General features: G+C 40.7%; 1 protein-coding gene across 5 annotated transcripts; it reads right to left on the bottom strand.

The window, feature by feature from the left end:
- Positions 1-671: 671 nt before the first annotated feature.
- CEP70 (centrosomal protein 70) lies at positions 672-20,823 on the bottom strand. 5 transcript variants are annotated; one of them, XM_024224518.2, is made up of 18 exons: positions 20,777-20,823; positions 19,795-19,872; positions 17,310-17,399; positions 16,848-16,947; positions 16,564-16,687; positions 15,945-16,125; positions 15,326-15,495; positions 14,188-14,247; positions 13,215-13,314; positions 12,767-12,855; positions 12,096-12,170; positions 10,427-10,529; positions 7,462-7,632; positions 6,300-6,446; positions 5,612-5,780; positions 3,373-3,487; positions 2,128-2,207; positions 672-866 (listed from the first exon to the last, which is right to left on the bottom strand). In XM_024224518.2, exons 2-18 carry the CDS (start codon positions 19,801-19,803, stop codon positions 805-807), a joined length of 1,845 nt encoding a protein of 614 aa, XP_024080286.1. In that variant the 5' UTR covers positions 19,804-19,872; positions 20,777-20,823; the 3' UTR covers positions 672-804. The 5 variants fall into 5 exon arrangements, with proteins under 5 accessions (XP_024080286.1, XP_024080291.1, XP_024080289.1 ...); XM_024224523.2 differs by having other exon boundaries at positions 13,215-13,311; XM_024224521.3 differs by lacking the exon at positions 20,777-20,823 and adding an exon at positions 20,666-20,695.
- Positions 20,824-20,907: the final 84 nt, after the last annotated feature.

Raw genomic sequence — 20,907 nt, 5'->3', positions numbered from 1 at the left:
GGAATTCAGTATATTTTTAAAGTTTCAAAATGTACAATAAATTGTTTAAAAATGATGGTTTTAGTCTTGTTCATGAGACAAATGCAACCTGAGCCAAGGTCTAGCTCTCAGTAGCACAGCTGGCTCAAAAGACCAGCACAGGCTTTCCACTCTGCATTTGAAAGCTAGTAAGTTTCAAATATCTGTTTTTAGCTGTAAGATATTTCCTAACTTAACAGAGTCTGGCTGAATCACAGAACATCCAACTCCTGCTCCCCAGAACCATGACGGTCAATATCCCAAAAAGCCAATACAGCAGCCAGCCACGAGTCCAATAGTGGGTAAGCATCAGATAAATGGGTCACTAATTCATACAGCAAGAACTGGATCTTATGCTTGAATTCTAATACAGTATTTTCTGCAGTGATTTAAGTGAAGGGGTTAGTTCTGCTTTTGAGTAGAAGTTAAGGGCTTTACAGCACATAAAACTATTGCTGCAGATGTTTAAAGTTTACAACAAACTATTAATTGTTTAGCTACTAGATCTACCAAATCCACCCAGGGATGGGGTAGAGAAGGGTGGACTGAAGCTAAGTTTTCTGTTCCTTCTTTTTTCAGACTAGTTATTTATGCTTTCAGGACCAGGATCTCTTCCCTAACCTGGTCATGGACTAATAAGAGTGCAGCAGTAATAAGTTTTTACTCAACTTTTATTTTAGTCAAAACATTATAAAACTGTACATCAAGATCAAATAGGCTGGAGGTAGCGGTAAATGTCTTAACACTTAGTCCTACTTACAGCTGAGTTTTACACATTTAAAATCTTCATCGAGCTAGCAATTTCAGACTGTGCACAGCAGGTACAATGTCATCCAGATTACTGATCTCTGAAAATAAGTTAAAGCACAGGAATGACACACTTGTATAGAGAGAGAACAGTGACATGGCCTACAAGTTATCGATGTCCTCTGAGAAAATAAACCCTTTTATGGTTTTAATCTAAAACTTAAGTTCTCTCTGGTGATGGGGTGTCAAGTCATGGACTTTCAATGCTAGTCTATAACCAAGGGCTTTAGGCTGCTCGTGCAAACCCATCCCATCTACTCCTGAAGTTGAGGAACAAGTCAGTCAGGCCCCCTTTTTCCATGCATCCAGCTGCTGCTTGTTGCCCAATCAGTTTCAGCTGTGCTACTGCTATTACTAGTAAATACCCTGCTGCCAGGCCTGGGGAAGGGTGTATACCCTCAAACTAACTCTTCCTTAAGAAGTAGAAGTTTAATCATACTGGCTATGACCCTCTAAAAACAAGCAGAAATGCAACATGTAGCCATTTGCAGTGTGCAGCTCCCAGCCCTTATTTACATAACTAGCAAGACTCTAGACATTTTCATCCAAACTCTTCAACCAGAAATCAGGCAACAGTCCCACACAGGTGGGTGAAGAATGTAGCTAAGTGACAAACAGATCTCTTCTGCATGACTCACTATATACTCTAACAGCAGTTCTCACCCAGGAATGCATGATCCAAGATGGGTTAGGAAGGGTCACCCACTGGTTAGTCTAGTCTGAGCAGGAGCAGCTACACTTAATGACATAAGTGAGCAAGTGCTGTACCAGTGAGGACAGTCATTACGACTTCTAAAGCCATATTCCCCTGGTTCTTTGAGGCACATGGGGGGACTTGAGGACTATCAGCATGTGAGTGGCTTAGCAGCCCACAGCTCCAGATAAGCCAGCTAGCCTGGGATGAAAGCACCTCTAAACTTGGGCCAGAGGGGTAGTGTGAGGCTGTTATGTTTCCCGTAGCTCCCATGTTAACTCTGGCTGTGCACACAGCATATCTTCACTGCAAACCTCATACTTAAGATCCAGGATCCACTTGTTCTACCTCACCTGCTCTGAGGCTCCCCTGCTTCCCCATGCCAGTGCCCTGCAACAAGCAATACATGGCATGCTAGTAACAATGGGAGATGGGAGGGAAGAGAAGTGGAGGCAGATGTTCAGTCACTGGCCCCACTCGCTGACTTTGGAATTAAGGCCGAGGAACACAACGACTGTGTACACAAACAACACATTGACGTTCCTACTGAAGGTCATTTTGGGTTGAGGAAATTCTGGCTGAAACCATTTTTGTAAAAAATGACTTACCTAAAACACACAGTAAATCTTGAATAAGTGCTTGAAATACTGGAAAGAAGTCTTCATGTTCTTCCAGTTTGTTGATAATACTGAAATGAGTCAATTGTAATTTTTTAAGGTTATGGTCCTGCACAAATGACTTATACAAAGGAACTGTGCAAACTTGTGTTTTGCCATAACCAAGGCAGAAGTTTCTGTAAGTGACATGGCTTTGTTCTTTACAACAGGGGTGGGGAACCTGCAGCCTGCTGCCGCAGACCGCATGAAATGAAGCAAGTGTCCGCACCATGGGCCAGAAGCCCCGAGCCTCCGCACCCCCCCCCCGCGGGGCTGGAGCTGCAAGTACTGGCTCGCCCTGCTGCGGGGAAAGCCCCAAGTCTCAGCACCCCCCTGCGGGGGTCAGTGGCCCCTGATAGAAAAAAAGGTTTCCCCACCCCTGCTTTACAAGATTGGATCGGAGCAGTGGTCTTCTGTATATATAATCCAGTATATTGTCTGATAGGGGTTAATACCAGCTACTTAGGAGGAAGGTGCAAGAAATCTTGCAGTAGGGGACTATTATTGACTCTGGCTGTTATCTATATAAATGTCCTGTTTAAACTCCTTTCTCCAATTATATCTTGAGCCAGTGAGGTTCACAGGCTGCTTGTACACTGAGTGAAAGGATTCCTTTAATTTTCACTGGATGTCCTGGGGGCAAAGAGGAAAGCCTCATGTACCATTATCTACCTGCAGCTGCCTCCCATAATGTTCTTTCCCACTGGGGGTTCAAACACATAGACAAGCCCTAAAGCTATGCACATTTTTCACAAGTGAAAACGTTATGAATCAGAAAAGCAATTTTAAAAAATATTTACAGGGAGCTCAAGGCCTGATTAATTCAATGAAATCAACCAACCAGTTTCCCCATGAGTATCCAATTAAGATGTTTCAGCTGTAATAGTAGTTCTTCCTACCACACACATGCAATATTTGTTTTCTGTCTCCCTTGTAAAATTCACAACTTTAATAGGATATTGGTTTAAACTGACTATATTCTCAAGTAAAATATAGAAACTTTAGATCTTGACTTTGGCCTTAATTTTTAGGTTTTTTCCCCCTCCCAGTGCAGCCTGGAAACATTTTCCTGAGGCCAGTTCTCCAGTCCACTTGTGTAAGAGTTAAAAATGGTGATGCTGAAAGTTATAAAGAAATCCTAGCCAGTTCTCATAACTCAATCATGTGTTATAACACCTGTTATAGAAGCCAAAATACCTTTGAATGTCTTGGGTCCCCAGCAGCTGCTCTACCTGTCCAGTCACGTTTTCATTAATTACCTTACATAGCTTTCCAACAGTGTTCACCAGTACAGCAGGTGGGGCTGAATGATCTGGAAAGAACAAACGTGTCATAGCTTCCAAAATAGCAACAACATGGAAGTATTCTATGCACAAAGCAATCCTAGTATCCCTGCTTTCACTAACCTTTTCACACCGCTTTCTAAATACACCACATGTTTCAGTATTCATAGGATACACCAGCTGTAGAACTTGTAACTCTTCACTTTATTAGCTGAAAACATGATCAGTATAGCTGTTTTAGAGTGAGGAATCTCTTAATGGCTCAAAAGGCACTTCTGTTGCAAGGGTTTCAAATTCAGTTGAAATCACATGGGTCTAAAGCGTGCTGAACTATTAAGTCTTCTAACTGCAGCAAGGATCCGACAGAAGAAAGCTCCATTTTTTCCCAGTAACATTAATTCCTTCAGTCACCCAAGGTCTTCCCTTCCTATATATTTATTATGAAAGAATGCAACCTCCAAGGCTACCCAGAATTGCTAGAGGCAATGACCAAACCATCCATTTTGCCTCTAAAAAACAGGCTACACAACTGACCTTCATTCCCCAATATAATGGCTGATCAGTATTTTACTCTGATTTACATATGCACCCCCAAAGCAGCCAAACAGCTAGTCCATACTGGTAAGTCAAACAGGAAGTGTGGTAGGAAAGAGTCTTGCAGCAGCTAGTCCATGATCACACAAAAACCAGTAAGCAAGGTAGTTATTTGCTTCTGGGAGTAACTGAGTAGGTTCTCTTGAGTTGTACAGATCCATTTTTGACATTCTAATTTTTTGTAAAAAAAACAGTACAAGGAAGAAAAAAAAATTAAGCAAGCAAGCTATGGAAAAAAACGACTGAAAATTGGACATGGAAAAGCAAAGTCACTGAGGAGAGCCATAAAAGATGTCTACAACAGCATGAGAATGGCTGTTAAGAGGACAGATTCAGTTATTTAAGTTGTAGTAACACAATACATGCTAGAAGATCTCCAAATGCAGACGAAAATTGATTTTTTTTAAACTCTCAACCTTCAGGTAGAGAAAGGAGTATAATGTACAAGTAAAACAATCAGAGGGTCAATAGATAGATGTAATATAAGATGTTAGTGTTTTTAATTAAATATTTTGAAAAAAAAAAAAAAACAGAAGTTTCCTTGCGTTGCTTCCGTTCATTATTCAATCACCACCTCTTCCCAGTCACAGAATGCTGCAGGTCAAACAACAATCACACAGATGATGGTGTGACAAAGTGGGAATTTTCTGTAAGTTTTTCAAATCCTATGTGTGCCTCAGTTTCCTTCTATACTTTGCATTGCTCTCCAGTGGGGGGTTAACATTGCTCCAGCACAGATGTGTGTGTCACCTCACTGTCTGGGTGGAATGAAAAGTCATTAGGAAGTGGCTGAAATCGACCCAGATCAACATGGGATTTAAAGAGACAATGCAAGCGCCACTGACTCGTGAACTGACACTCGGCAGAGAAACCGAGGAGAGACTTCAGCTCGAGAACAAAGGACTGGGATGTGACCAGCAAAGGGTAAGTGCAGACTTCTGCTCTCTCCTGGGGCTAACTAAAGAGGTCAGAGAGAGACAGGGCCTAAGATGGAACATGCTACAACTTAACTGTTGGTTTGCTCTGGCTTGACCAGAATTGACTATGCTTTAACCTTTATGTCTTTCCATGCTGTGTTCCAGTTGACTAATAAATCCTACTGTTTTGAAAGGCTACTTGGGTATCACTGTAAATACTTGCTGAGGTGCATTAGTCTCTGTACAAGTCTCTACAGGGAGCCTATTTCAGTTGGACTTGCTGGGCAGAGCTCATGGTGAGCTGGAGCCCAGAGCCTTGAGTCTAGGAGGCAGTGATGCTTACCCTGAAGGAAGAATGAGACTCCTTGGGGTCTGGCACACTGAAGGGTTCCTCCAAGAGACTGTTTAAAAGCTGTGGCATAGCACTGATCCTGTTGATCCATAACAGATGAGCTTCCCCTCTTCAAACTAAAGGGTAGTGACCCTGCCATGTTTTTATTTTTCTTCTCACAAACCCTTGTGACTGACTACTCATTTCACAACACAGCTAGTGCATCCTCTTCTCTGTGTCAAGACCAACTTCTTCTCAACCAACTTTTAGTTACTTGTAAAGTGACTAAGTGAAAGGCAGTAAGTCCTTACCTAGTTCTAAGAGCTCGTGGAGGTTTCTCATAGCATTGGTCATTTCTCCAAGCTTTGTGTAAACTTCATTCATTCGCGGATAAACTCCATTCAGAGAACTCACATCAAACAACTTTTGGAAGTGAGACACAATTGCGTACAATGTTTGTAACGAAGGCATCTGGCCATTCTGTAACAAGCACAAAAAGTAATTTCTTAGAGAAAGTTAGCAATACCCTTTAAGCCATGGAACATATTTAAACTAGGCTCTGAAGAAAAATAGACTTCTCTTATTAAATGATTAGGAATGAATTTATTCAGACGAAAGACATACTTTAAAAGTTCTTAGCCAGAAATGTCCACAAATGTTCTTTTGATATGAGGGTAACCTCACTTTTTAATGGTTTGGGGAATATATTTAAGGATTCTCTTTGCTGATTTAGAAATAGACAAAATAAGATAAGAGCTGAAATGATGATTACACGTCTTAAGCCAAATCCATCCCTTGTCTGACTCCTTTGATTTAAATAGTTACACCTGGGATTAAACTATATTAATAGTTTTTGCCATAATATTTATTTTCATGCATCTTGCTCCGAAACCTTGTACAGGCTTTCAAATGCACAACTCTAATCAATATACAAGGAATACTAATAGGGATTTCAGAGTAGCTTTTGCAATGGAAAACATTAAACTTCCAAAAACTTACCTTTTCCTTATTTTCTACTTCTTCCAAGATTGTATCTACTATGAATTGTAGGTCTTCAACTCGAATGCATTCAGTGATGTTAAGTGCATCTACAGTGTGCCAGGGCACCAACTCCAGTGATAGCTTTCTCAGGGATCTATGCAAGTCCTTTAATAACAAATAATGTAACTGTTAAATAAGGCACAACTCTTAATAAAGTAGAATACCAGGCAATTAATAATTTTATAAATAAGAATTAGGCAAACTGATTTAGTGCAAGATGCATAATCTAGTGTTACAGATTTTAGATTTAGTTTCCATGAAACCAGTAAACAGAAGCTCTTTGTTTATTCTCAGGCCCAAGTAGAACATCACTGTTCTGGGTGCATGTGTGATTTTTTTTTTAAACGTGTAGTTAGTATAATTTTGTTAACAGATCCTAGTAGTTTGTTACAGTGGGAATGGCATAACATCTTTATTTACACCAAAAAGCCAACAGTCTGGCAAAAAGGAAAAGATAGAACACAAGAACATAAAATACACAGAATATAAATTCTATGATTTTTTCCCAGGGACTCTTCAGAGTAATCCAAATGTGTTGTATGATACAATATTTGAGTGGAGGAAGATATTTAATCCTTTTCCATACCACAGGACCTATCCAGGATTATAGCTTGGTAAATAATTGATTTTTCAATTCACTGGCAACTTCAGAAAGTTTAAAAAAAATAGTTTCAGGTCAAATGAAAATCTCTGTTTCAATTTTGACCATTTTTACACAAATGATTTTTTTTTTTAAATAAAATTACAGGAAATTTTAGAACAAAAAGTTGTTACAAACTGAAGCATTGAAACACTGTTTTGAAATGAAACAAAACATTTTGATTTTAAGTTGTTTTGGGAAAAGGGGTTTTCCATGAACCATCCGGCAAAAGACATGAATTTGCAAAGTGGTTCAGTGTCACCAAATTTCCATTTTTCAACAAAAATCACTTAGCTGTATCCAGGATACTACATTTTAAAAGAGTACGTGAATGAAGTGACTGGAATAATAACGTAAGAATTTTTTAAAAATTAAATTAAGCCATAATAGATTTGGAAGCTACATATGCTAACGTAGAAATGGAAAGAAAGAGATGGTCACCAGTTAAGGAATGCAAAGCTAAGTACAATAATTTATTACCTTTAGGGACATTAGCTGGTCTGCCCACATTTCCACTGTAGGAGGAAGGTGTTCAAAACCACATTCTTGTCCATTCTCTTTCATGTAATTTTGGACTGGCCCTTTACTCCGCTTATATATTACCAGAGGAGCTCTTGGACTACTTATAACAGAATCAATCCTGGACAGCACCTTTAACACCAAAGAAATGTTTTTATTGCTCAAATAATTAACACAATGCTGTTATTTAGCCTAGGAAATTATATCATCGTCGTTTCAATAGTTACACATTCACACTGTACAATAGTATCTGTATACTTCAACACTAATCTAAATAACTGATTCAAAGACAAAGATCTAGTCAGTCACATCACCATTTACAAGCCACTTACTAAAATGTTCACTAACAGTAAAAAAGTGTGCACACTTCACAAGAGAGGACTAGAGAAAAATCTTACAAGACAAGCTTCAAAAAGTTATTTTGCAGGCCCTCAAAACAGGTGTACACAAAAGGACAGAGTCTCACTCAGAGGTTTGGTATGCATTACAACACATCTCAACATCTGCTACTATACAGACCTAAATTCAACCAATGAAATGTGCAAATTTTAGCCAGCATTTTTACATTCAATTCCATTGCAAAAAACCACTTGTTTCCTTTGGAAATTGTTTTCATGGCACTTACATGCAGCATTTTATGTTTGTTCAAATGAACAGAAGAACCTCGCTAATCCACACAAATGGGGGAGGAGGTAAAGATAGGTAACTGGTACAGAATAGTGAGGTTTATCGAGTAATGACTGCCAAGCAGGCTCGGGGAAGAAAAAGGGAGCAGTAATAGCAATGTTGCCAGCTAATGGCGAACACATTAGCTCTAGAGCATTACTGCTTGCCTTGGGCATGACCAGGTGATGGCATGCTACATAAGAATGGCCATACTGGGTCAGATCAATGGTCCATCTATCCCAGTATCTTGTCTTCCAACAGTGGTTGGTGCCAGATGCTTCAGAGGGAATGAACAGAACAGGGCAATTATCAGGTGATCCATCCCATTGTCCAAACGGTTTCTGGCAGTCGGCGGTTTAGGGGGACACGCAACATGGGGCTGCATCCCTGACCATCATGGGTAATAGCCATTGATGGACCTATCCTCCATGAATATATCTAATTGTTTTTTTAACCCAGTTATACTTTTCGCCTTTACAACATCCGCTGGCAAAAGTTCCATAGGTTGACTGTGTGTCAACCTTGTAACTCTTCGCAGTCAGCTTTGGACTTATCTATCTTGAGTAATTTTGTATTGTCTGCAAACTTTGCCACCTCACTTCTTATGCCCTTTTCCAGATCATGCATGAATATTTTGAACAGCACTGGTCCCAGTACAGATCCTTGGGGGACCCCACTATTTACCTCTTTCTACTGTGAAAACTGACTATTTATTCCTACCCTTTGTTTCTTATATTTTAAACAGTTATTGATCTATGAGGACCTTCCCTCTTATCCCATGACTGCTTACTTTGCTTAAGAGCCTTGGGGGGGGGACCTTGTCAAAGGCTTTCTGAAATTCCAAGTATACTATCTCAACTGGATCACCCTTATCCAAATGCCCGTTGACCCCTCAAAGAATTCTATTAGATTGGTGAGGAATGATTTTCCTTTAAAAAAAGCCATGTTGTCTCTTCCCCAACATACCACGTTCATCTATGTGTCTGATAATTCCATTCTTTACAGTAGCTAGACATTACCAATCACTATTTGAGTTATTCAGAAACATTTGCAGTATTTGATTGACAGCCACTAGATAAGTGGTTACGTAGATGGTATGAAGTGTACTTCTCTGGAAGTTACAGAAGCCATAGAGCTTAGACCTTTCACAATTTTCTGTCAGAGTGATTTTCAAATGGAACTTCACTTGTAAAGGGCTTGAAAAATCTGAAAAACTGCTTAAGATGCTTCTTTTTGTCTCCTACTTGTGCCAAGCAGCAGGCGCTAAACCTGTGAAAGGAGCACTGTGCTGGCACTTCCTTGTCAGGATGGGGAGAGGGGAAAAAGTCAGAATGCTTACTTAGATTGTAAGTTCTTTGCGGCAGGAACCATTTATTTGTTCTGTGTTTGCACAGTGCCTAGCGCAATGGTGGGCAACCTGTGGCCCATCAGGGTAATCTGCTGGTGGGCCGCGAGACAGTGTTTACATTGACCGTCCACAGTCAGCTCCCAGTGCCCGTGGTTCACCGTTCCCGGCCACTGGGAGCTGCGGTAAGCAGTGGCCAGCACGTCCCTGCAGCCCGTGCTGCTTCCCGCAGCTCCCATTGGCCGGGAACAGCAAACTGTGATTACTGGAAGCTGCGGCCAGTCAACATAAACACTGTCTTGCAGCCCGCCAGCGGATTATTCTGACGGGCCACAGGTTGCCCACCACTGGCCTAGCGCAATGGGTCCTGGTTCATGACTCGGGATCTAAGACACTACCATAATACAAATAATAAATACAAAAATGTAAACATACCTCACCTTGCATGTCACAGTAACACTCGTCCCTCATGACACTGTTACCCCCGAGTTCACATTTAGCTAACCCGCTATATTTTTTTGCAGGGAGAAATTTCCCCACAGTACAGAGGAATGACTTCAGTCCCTCCACGCCTCTTAAGCCCTAAACATGGAGCATAAGTATTGCAAAGGGCATTGAGCAGGCCTTCTGTCCTGGAAAGAGTTTCAGGCACTGTCACTTCTGTTCTTTGTCAATCCGTTCTCTCTGCCTCCTTGCAATCTGATGTGGTAATTTACATTATAATAGGTTCATGCCAAATAGCCTTATCCTTAGTGCAAAAATGCTGACTATTAAACATTATGAGGCATGGGACTACATATGAAAACTCTGAATCACAACACCACATGCTTAAGTTTAAATAGTTATACGAGATTAGTCTTTTATGTTTTGTTATAGAACAGTTAGCTATAATCCATCTGAAATGTGTATCTCTACCTGTAAGTATCTCCTGCAACCTGCTTGTAGCTGATCTTCTCCTGTCATACTCTCAGATTCATTGTTTTCTTTGATCTTTTCTCCCCTAATAATCCCGTATGATCTACATGCAAAACAAATACAGCATTTCACACAAGGTCTCCCAATAGCAGCATTTCGTTTCAACCTGAGTAGAGGAAAAATACACTGGCACTTACAGCTAAAATCTCCATCTTTTTTAGTCTTCTTATATTTACACAGACAGCTTTATATGTGCACTTTTTTCCATTTACATCATATTATTGAAATCAGATCATCTTAAACAGAAAGTTTTAAAATTAAAAGTTGTGCCCTAAACACTAAACATATGAAAATTCAAAGGTAAAAGCTGACACTGAACTCACTAACACACTATTCCCCAGTTGTGATTAGATGGTGCAAGGTCAGTGTGCAGTATTATACCACCAATTTAAATTATGGTTAGCATGGATTAGCAAGGGCTAGATTGTGCTACCCTCTTTATGTTGAGCAGTATCTGACTATACAATAAATCCCACTGACAACTATTTGAGTAAGACACTACTCAACTCGAGTATCATAATCTAGCCTCAGAAGTTTTTGCTCTTAACCTTCAAGGTACTACACAATTCTATTCCAGTCTACATCTCCACTGTCATCCCTTTCTAAACTCATATGCACACGTGCTCTTTGCAAGCTATCCCCACCTTTAATGGAAAAATTCTTGCAATTCTTACAGTGGTCAATGAATTGAAATTAATGAGAATTTTACTTGTGTAGGGACCACAGAATTTGGTCTTCAGTTTTTATAGGCATTTGAACATTTTTATAGCACTCTTTGACATAGTACTAGAGTGCCTTCCTTACATACTGCCTCTTGAACACCTTCCTTATCTTACTGTGTGAGGCAAACAAGCTCTCCTCAAGATGCACTTATTCTGAGAAGCCTATCAGTATGCATCCACCACCCACATTATATATTAAAATTAACAGATGAGAAAATGTTGCATATCTCTGAAAGTTCACATCCTGAAGTTTTGTGTATAAGCTATGTGTCTTCCAAGTTCTGTATAACTAGGCACGCAGATGGCACTCCACATATACACAGACGAGCGCGTGCAAAAACAGGATTACTTTTTTAGAAAACATCTGGTCAAATGATGCTACAGATAAATACCTCCTCCAGCTATGCTAGGTTTCTAACTTTTAAAACTCTTGCTTAACAAGGTTGCAACAAAAACTGTATCTAACAGCTTATTCAACCAGTGTGGATGTGACCTAACTGGGTTAGAAATAGTACTCTAGCCTAGATAGCTGGAACAGTTTGTAAACTTCCCAAAAACCACCAGAATGGTTTGGCCCCTTTCTCATGTTGTCTGAAACGGTGTTCAAAACCAACTGAAACAACATTGTTTTAAACCTAGGGTAGATGGGGCCCAGAGCTGAATTGTCAGCTCTTTTCTTTGGATGTCATCCCATCATTTCAGAGATGCACCAGCTTTCTCCATATGTACAGCAAAATATTGGTCATAAACCACGGTCTCATGAATGACACCATGGAACAGGTTCATGAGCCAGCATATAAATTGTACACAGTAGAACACCTTCACTTTTAAAACACCAGAGATAGTAGTGAAAGTTTACACTATGTTGAAAAGTTAAATATACTTACTTGATATTTTTCTTTAGCATTTTCTCCAATTTCTTCACTTGCTGCTTGCAAAGTTTTAATTCCTGTGCAGTTGGTCTGTTGAAAAGAAAATATTTTATTATACATCATACTTTATTGGTGTCTAACTGTAAGTCGGGCTACACTAGGAACACTTGCTAGTATAGCAATGTCTACTGGGAGTATGAGGCATTTTGCAGTATTTTTGTATCCACAAGACGACTGTTTAGACAGGGATTTGCTGGTATAAAAGCGCTTTTGCTGGTATTAGCTACACCAGCAAACCTCTTCTAGCGCAAAGTAGGCCTTAGCAGTAACAATGCTATTAGTGTAGAGATCCTATTCTTACAAACTGCTTCTGGCAGTCGGCTCATCAAGGGGGTCTCAGGCTCCCACATGTGCGAATGGCTGCACATCCTCAGCCTCTGACCACTAAGTGAAGAGCAAGTACCCAACAGGGGAGGACAGGATGCTCAATGCAGTAACTGATAGTTCTCCTTAAAGCAAATTATTGCTGCAGCATCTTAGATAATTCTATGCATTGTTTTTAATAGCAGGTTTCTTGGTGCATTTGTACAATTTCTGGTGAGTCGTGATGGTGTTTGTTTCTTTTCTTGTGAAGCTGTAAAGTTTGTTGAAATGTCTTTTACCAAAGACAAATGTTCACTTCTCACCTTATTTCCAGATCTTTCTTGAGATCTGTATTTTCACACATAAGTTGTTCTTTCCTGGCTTTTGTCTCAATGAGCTGATTCTGGAAAGACTACAACACAGACTGCATTATCTCTCTTTATTTTTTCAAATCAATACTTAATCAAAGCACCCATCTAATCGGGTTGTGCACTTTTACATCTATAAAACAGTAAACTCAAGATATTATTGTAATATGTATATTATGATAGCACCTGAGACCCTAGTTAAGATAGAGAACTCATTGTGCTAGATGATATGTGAATAAACAGCTAAGACAATAACAAACCTACCTCCTCGGAGCACACAATCCCAGACAAGAGTGGGAGTAGAAGAATAAAATCAAATACATACATAACAAGTATTTATTTTTTCCCCACGTGTAACCACTGTTTTTAGATCTGCATTTATTAATATCTAGCAGTTCCATACCGTAAGCAATGCTCTATAGTTAGGTGTGGCATCTAGATTTAAGAATTCTTCTTTGCCTTTTCCTTCTCCTTGCACATGATCTGTATCTTTTTTATATCTGCTTTGGGTGGAGAAGGGGGAAAATAAACAAACTCCATTTTACTGAAATTCAATACACATGAATAAATTGCTTAACCAACAGAAGTTACCCTAAATGATGTGACCACAAATGAAAAGCAGAACAGTATCCAGTTCTCAGACCACACACTCCTCCTAATTTCTCTCAGGCTGCATTTCATTTACTGAATCAAATGCCCTGGACCAACTAGAGGGAAGCCCAATGCAAGCAGATTACACTGCTCAATTTCCAAGCAGATCATCTCAGATTATTGGGTCAGTTGCATGCTGGATGCTTTGCACCACCAGATAGAACTGCTATGCCAGGGGAGTTCTATCTCCTGGACCCTAGCAGAGGGGCAATGGCCAGAGGAAAAGGCAGCACAGCTGGGGCATGTATATGCTCTGCACTTCCTGACTGCAGAATGGCCTCCTGACTGTGGGCAGTCAGCTACAAAAGCTGGAGCAATCTTTGGCCCACTCTAGTTTATGCCACGAACAAAGCTGGTGGTGTACCTTTCCCTCTTCCTCCGCCGTGGATGCCGATCAGAATCAGGGCATAGTATCTAACCCTGAAGGCCATTGTAGTCCCTTGCTGCTTCTAACATGCTAGTGATTTTTGGAACACATAATATGTATCATTTAACCACTTTAATTTTCAATTAGGGGCAAACCCTGAAAGGTGCTCAGTGCCTCTCAAGAGGTGCTGAGCTCCCTCAACGCCTCTGGTTTCAGCAGTAGCTAAGGATGCTGAGACCCTTAGAGCCTTCCCACTGAAGTCCAGGGTAAAATTCCTATTGACTTCAACCGGAAAAGTATGTAATGTAACTTTATATACCATAAATTCAACAGTTACTAATGAACGGATCAATCCTACCTTAGCTCCTTTTTCATTTGATTAATCTGAGATTCATAATAATCAATTAGACTAAGAAACCTGAAGGAGGAAAGAAATGTATTTTAAACTTTAAAAATATTCCACAAGCAATTATTCTATGTAATTTTAAAATACAATAATCAAAGTATTGTGACCAAAAATCGCTTGATGCAATTGCTTATCTCCCAAAGTTCCTATCTGTGCCATTTCTCGCTTATATCAGTTCAGTGAACGCAGCACAAAATAGCCATAACTTTCTAGGCTATGCAAACCATAGGTGCTAACCCTGTACCAGGCTGAAATTGGCAGCCATTCAAAAGAAGGTTGGCTCGCTGTGCACGGTTAAAAGCCAAATCTGTGGCAGTAAGGAGCACCTCACATACCTATCAGATTGCAAATAGATCCCCACCAGGACTAACAACCTGACGAAGTTCCTCAAGTCCAAGGACTGGAGTACCCTAATAGGAGGGATTCTGATCACACGAGTGCCAGATAGTCTATGGACACTCGTTTAAAAAGAAACTAGACATGAACTGGAGATGAGAGGCTGTCTTATCTACTAAAAGAAATACCAAGGCACAACTATTGAACAATTCTCCCAACAAATAGTCAACCTGAGGAACTGCCTCGCCCCTGCTCATCCAACATTAACAAGAAAGTTAGGGGGTACAGAGCTTGCCAATTGAATTCCTATGGCATTCACATAAGCCTCTGTGAAGGCAACACTCTATGCAGAGGCTGCTTTCTTTAATACGAAAAAAAAAGAAAAGCTTACAGCCTAATTTTTAGAAATACAGAATGGGATCAACCGATATAGTCGTATACGTTACACATGTCTCCATTTAGAATTCTATTCAATATGGAAAGGGTGTCGCTTTCTTCCCTTTGCTTCCACCTAGCGTACAAGGGCTGTAATTCTTGTTCTTCTCTATGAAATTACTTACCCAACTCAGTTTTATTATACATAAAAAATTATTATACAGATATGTAAAAAGGACTTGTAATTTCTAAACTGGCACTTCTAAGATGTTCATGCTTTCCACCCTATAATGAATAGTTATTTAAAAACGGTTTCTTCATTTTACATAGAATATTATCAGGCTCTCACTTATGAACATGGTGGTAAAGAGTTGCTTACTGTTGATCTAAGAGAGACTTTGGGGCTCGCTTGCAAAACTGGCAGAACATTTTGTTCTGTGTGGCAACACGCTGCTGCTCTTCCATCCCAACCTTATGGAGCTCCTTCTGCAAACGTGCAATAGTCTCTTCCTGTTCATGCAACTTTTCATTTTGGTGATGGTACTTTGTCTGCAAATAGGGGACAGGAAAATTCTAAAAGGAGTATGGCACATTGTGTGTAAAACAAGATACAGAGTTGGCAAACTACAATGGTTTCACAAAATCTAAGTTCTTGCTGTCTACATGTAGTGAATAGGTGGGAGAAGTGGGGGAAGGGGTAATTTTATTCTTTATTACAACCCTACTCTTCAAAGAACTGTGTAGGGGTTCAAAATAATAAATACAAACAATATAACAATTTATAGTGACTGCTAGGTTTAGTGCAAGGGTGCTGGGTAGCACTGGTGGCCTGTGATATACAAGAGGTCAGACAAGATGATCTGGTGGTCCCTTCTGGCCTTAAACTCCATAACACTCTCACATCTGTTATTTTGATCACTGAAAATATTTCAAAAGCCCTTTAAATCAGTCAAAAGCATTTGTGGTTTGAGTCACCAAATAGTTACTGTTAGAAGCACCTGTGAAGCTTGCTGATCTTTCTGAAGTTCTTTCACTTGATTCTGTTGCTGGCAAACTTTAGCTATACACTCATCTTCCAGCTGACAAATTTTAGATTTGATGTTCTCCACAACATTTTCCAACTCTTTGGCTCGTTGTTCCTGTCGACATGCCCGACCTCTCTCCTGGCGTATATCATCCCTAATTTAAAACAAAACAAAACAATGGAGCCCTACCTTCATTTATAATAAACTCACTTCAGTAATGTAGTGAAATACTGGTACTTTTGGAGGATAGGCCCCAAAGACATGGCACAAGGGGACTCTCAGTAGCAGCCCATGGAAGTAGGGTAGTGAGGCAGGCCAGCTCCATTGGCCAGAACCCCGAGTAAGGGGACTACAGAAGCAACTGCTGTAATGGCAAAGCAGCTGACCAGGTACCCCCATCACCCATAAATCCCACATCCCGTGCGAAAGAACTAAGGATTTGGACTTAAGTGAGGATAAAAACTCCAATACTCAGAAAAAGGAAAGTTTAACTAATGGTTTGGTAATTTTTAAGAAAGTGTGCCTCTTGCATAAATATAGAACACGTTTTCACATTTGTGAAAAACTCCTTTTCACTGACAGTAAGTCTTACCTAAGCTGGCGATTAGCCTCTATAAGGCCATGCATCATTTTCTGTTGTCGTTCAGTGTCGTCCACCAGTGTTTTCAATGCAAGTCTTATCCCCAGTGAAGAGTGCTTGTCTAAAACAATCGTATCTGTAGACATTTAAGATAGACAAGACAGTGATAAAAGGAGCGGCAACTTGCACCTCCATAAACATTTGGAAGTGGAGAAGGTTATATCAAAAGAGGATTTATGAACTTAAGTTTAATATTTTTAAATAATAAGAGTTGCTAGAGAACAGCACTTCATTACCTGTCAGAGTTCTGCTGTTTCTTGGTTTAGCAAGACACACAGGTTTTAAGCCATGTCGCACTAATAATTTGTTTACGTTTTCCCATTCTGCTTGCTCCTGCTACAGATGGGAGGAGAGGTGGAAGAGAGGAGACTTTGAATTCAGAGAGTTATCTAATAATATTCAATAATTCTACTATTCCCTCTAGTTGTGTGCACAATGGAACGCTTCTTCTAATGCCAATCAACAAAATACAATAACATGTCACAGTTACAAAAGGAACTCAGAACTTAAGCTCTTTCATGGCAGTTTAAAAGGCTCTCAGTTCACCTTCAGTGATGATCTGCAAGAAGCAAAGAAAAATACACCAAACTATACTAAATACTGCATGCTAACTCCTCAAACAATTTATATCTACATTTCAAAGGGTGAAAAAGCTTTGCAAATTTACACATTCTACTGTTTTTAAAAAAAGGACTTACCTGACACCATGATTCAGTGGACTTTTGTGCTGGAGTCACCTGCATAGAGCCTGCTGGGGCATTACTTGACAATGCACAACTTTGTGGGACCTGAACACAAACAAAGTAAAAGTTGCATGCTGAATGCCCTCTAATCCTTGCTATACGGTCAAGCCCTTTGTTTTCAGTTTTTACCAAAAATGTCCAGGATTTTATAAAAGCCTATGTGTTTTTTTACTGATATTCACCTGAATTTTGGACCCCTCGAGTACATGAAAATACTGATTATGTTAAGAAAATATGTTATATTAAGTAGATGCATTTATGTTAACAATAAACTAGTCTAAGTGTAAATGTGAGGCTGTCTATTAAAGAAAGGCAATCGTACAAAAAATATATGAGTACTTGTGAGAGTAGAGATCAGCACTCCAGTCCTAAAAAAACAGTAGTGCCAGAACTCCCTGGACCCAGCTCCCCACTCTGGAAAGATATGGTGGCTCAGTAACCTGGGCAGCCCTGGTAACCAAGCCACCATCTTGCCTTCTCAAATGGGCCCAGAAGCAGAAGAGGTGGAAGAGGCAGCATGAGATGGCAGCTCCTTCACCTCTTCCACTTTTCTCTATCTGTTGTTTTTTTTCCATCCTCCAGTCCCTTGATATTAACCCTGATATTTACCCAGCAAGCTGTGATGTAAATTTTTTGCACCAATTTTCACCCATTTTTAAATTTTTGTTATAAATACTAATACATTCCTGGAAAAACTAAAATAAATTAAAAATGAAAACCGACAGGCCTTGTATATGGCACATACGAAACACTGCATGAACCAAACACAGACCTAGGCAGAAGAGCTCCAAAGATGTAATAATGGTTCTACCATTGATTCACAGTGACCTTTTTTCCATTTAGGAAATTTGTGAAAATACTAGGTTAGATAGTCTTTCTGCATGTGTAAAACATTAATTATATTCACCCGACCCCACAGAAATGTTGCAAGTGCTTGTCTGTCAATTGGCCCAATCCTCCAGTCTTTCCGAATGTAAAGGCCTAAATTTTCCAAGAGTGGTTAGTGATCTAGAGCACCTCAGTTTTGGGGCGACAGCTTAGAAGGGCTCCGATTGTCAAAAAGGGCTGAGTACCCTACCTCAGAAAATCAGGCTCTTTTAGGGAAAACTGAGGTACTCCAAATAATTACTCACTCTTGAAAACTTAGGCCAAAATGCCTATTGACATCAAAATGGACTGCAGGATGAGGCCGCATGTTTTTATAAACTTCTCACACTGAGGACTAAAAACTATAATTTTGAAGCAGGCATATTTTTCTTAATTCAATTTACAGATAACTGTTAATGAGAGGCCAAGAACTTTAAAATCTGAAATCAGTGGGGGATGCTGGTTGCTCAGCACTTCTGAAAATTAGGCCACTTATTTGGGCAATTCAATATAGCTTTAGGAGTCTAACTTTAGGCACCTACGCCCAGATCCTCAAAGATATTTAGGCTCCTAACTTCCATTGATTTCAGTGGAAGTTCAGATCCTCAAAGGTATTTAGATAATTGATTTCAATGGAAGTTAGGAGCTTAAATGCCTTTGAAGATCTGGACTCTATTCTTGAAAATCTTTGCCAGAATCATCCATTCAAAACAGATTTTAGTGTAATTCTTTTAATTTAAAAGTAAGAACAGCAATTATGAGCAATCCTACAAATAGTGTGGGCCAGGGGCATTTCTATAAACTCACTGCTTTCTCTCTTCCTTCATATAGTGATAATTGCCTGCATTTTCATTTGGTAACTAGAGAAAGCAACAAAATACCATAGTGGCTGTATTTATACAGATCGAGCCTGATTTCAGAACTGAAGTGAATGGCAGTTGTGAGTGTTCAACCCTCTTGAAAGTCACCCAGGGCTTGTCTACACCAAGCAGCTTTTAGCGACAAGGCGTGTGTAAACGCTCTCTGTCGGCACTTTTGCCGACAAAATACTTCCAGCCCTGCGAACGGCGTTAGCTTTGTTGGCAGGAAAGCGTGCCTGCCAACAAAGCCGCGTTCACCAAAGCCGCGTTCACACTGCCACTTGCGTCGGCAAAACTTTTGTCTTTCGCAGAGGGGCTTTTTTAAGTACCCGTGAAAGACAAAAGTTCTGTTGACAACTTTGCAGTGTACACATACCCCTAAAAGGATTTTCATGAATTACCATACCACATGGATGTGTACGCACGTGCAGCAGTTCATACTGGAAAATTATTAGTCTTTTTGGTTTATCATGTGCTGTGTTTGCAATGTACTTTAACTTTTTGTTCAGGGTGAAAGGCTAGGGTTATTTTTTGCAAAATTATAACGGTACTGCAGGTCCAACTGTGGGCCTACCATCTTTGACCGTACTGTCCATTATAGCCTGCCAATTTGCTAATTCCAGAAATGTTAACACAAAGAAGCATCCAGCAGGTAATCTTTAATAAATACATTATATGGTGCAATATACAGTTTAGATTAATTAGTACTATACCTCAGTCATAAGTTACTCCTGTGTTGTTGGTTTTCACTGTCAGATTGTTAAAATATCAAACTGATCTCTGATCTGAAGCTGTTCAAGTATCAAAGGAGAGAAAACAACAAAAGTCAGAAAACAACACTGAGTTGTGCCCTGCAATACATATTTTGTACAATCCTCTCATTGCCAAACAATGCATTTATAGGTATTATGCAGAAGAGGTTTGGCCCCAGACATCATGATTTTGCATCACAAAAGATACCAAAGCATTTTAACTATAGACAGATACCACTAGATGTAATTCAGGACAGAATACAGCCCAATGCGCATATAGCAGCAGCCCTAGAGCCTCAAGACAGACAGCTGGCATACAACACAACAGTGGATGGGGTATTTTGGCCAAGGACAGCTAGTTAAATGCCTGCTTCTTTACGCTCAGTGTTACCAGGCCAGATGGCTAAAAATCCATATTCCTTTACCAAACAAAAATTGTCAAACTACTAGGCTGCGTGCTCAAGCTTGGCCATACATACTATCACCTCTCCTTCTTTGGTCTCTGCCTAGCACCCACACGCTCCAGTCCTTTCTACCAAGTGCCTGGCACCTGCTGGCGCTCTACAAGGGATGCTACTAGCGAGATAAGGCGGGGGGAGGTGCTGCCTTGGCTCGGTCAACTTCTCTCGGCGAAAGAGACAGAAGTGGGTCCAGTAGAAGATGTTGCCTCCCCCACCTCGTCTCACTCAGGGGCTGGGCCCAACGCCGCAAACAACCCGGGAGCAGGCTGGGCCGGTGGGTGCAGGGAGCTAATCAGGCCGGGCGGCGTAGCACAAGGCCTAGCGAGGATGGGAGATACGCCCCGCGGGGCGGGCTCGGGCTGTGGCTGTACCTGTACCGGCGGGGGGAGGGGGATCTCCCTGTACGGTCACAGCTCCCCCGCCACATTCCCTCCCCCCCTCCGGCCGCCAGCCCCGCCTCGCCGCTTCCCGACCCTCCCCACCTGGGCTCGCTCTGCCTCCGGCCCCGCCACACGCTCCGCGGCCGTTGCAGAGGCGGGGCAGGGGGAGGGTGGCGGCGGGCGGTGATTGGCCCCGAGAGGCGGGGGCCGGCATGAGGGAAACGCCCCTCACC

Source organism: Terrapene carolina, unplaced genomic scaffold, assembly GCF_002925995.2.
Source record: "Terrapene carolina triunguis isolate 2854851 unplaced genomic scaffold, T_m_triunguis-2.0 Scaffold62, whole genome shotgun sequence".
NCBI classification, from domain to species: domain Eukaryota; kingdom Metazoa; phylum Chordata; order Testudines; family Emydidae; genus Terrapene; species Terrapene triunguis.
The sequence above is the reverse complement of the archived record's forward strand: the minus strand, read 5'-3'. Positions and strand labels throughout refer to the sequence as shown.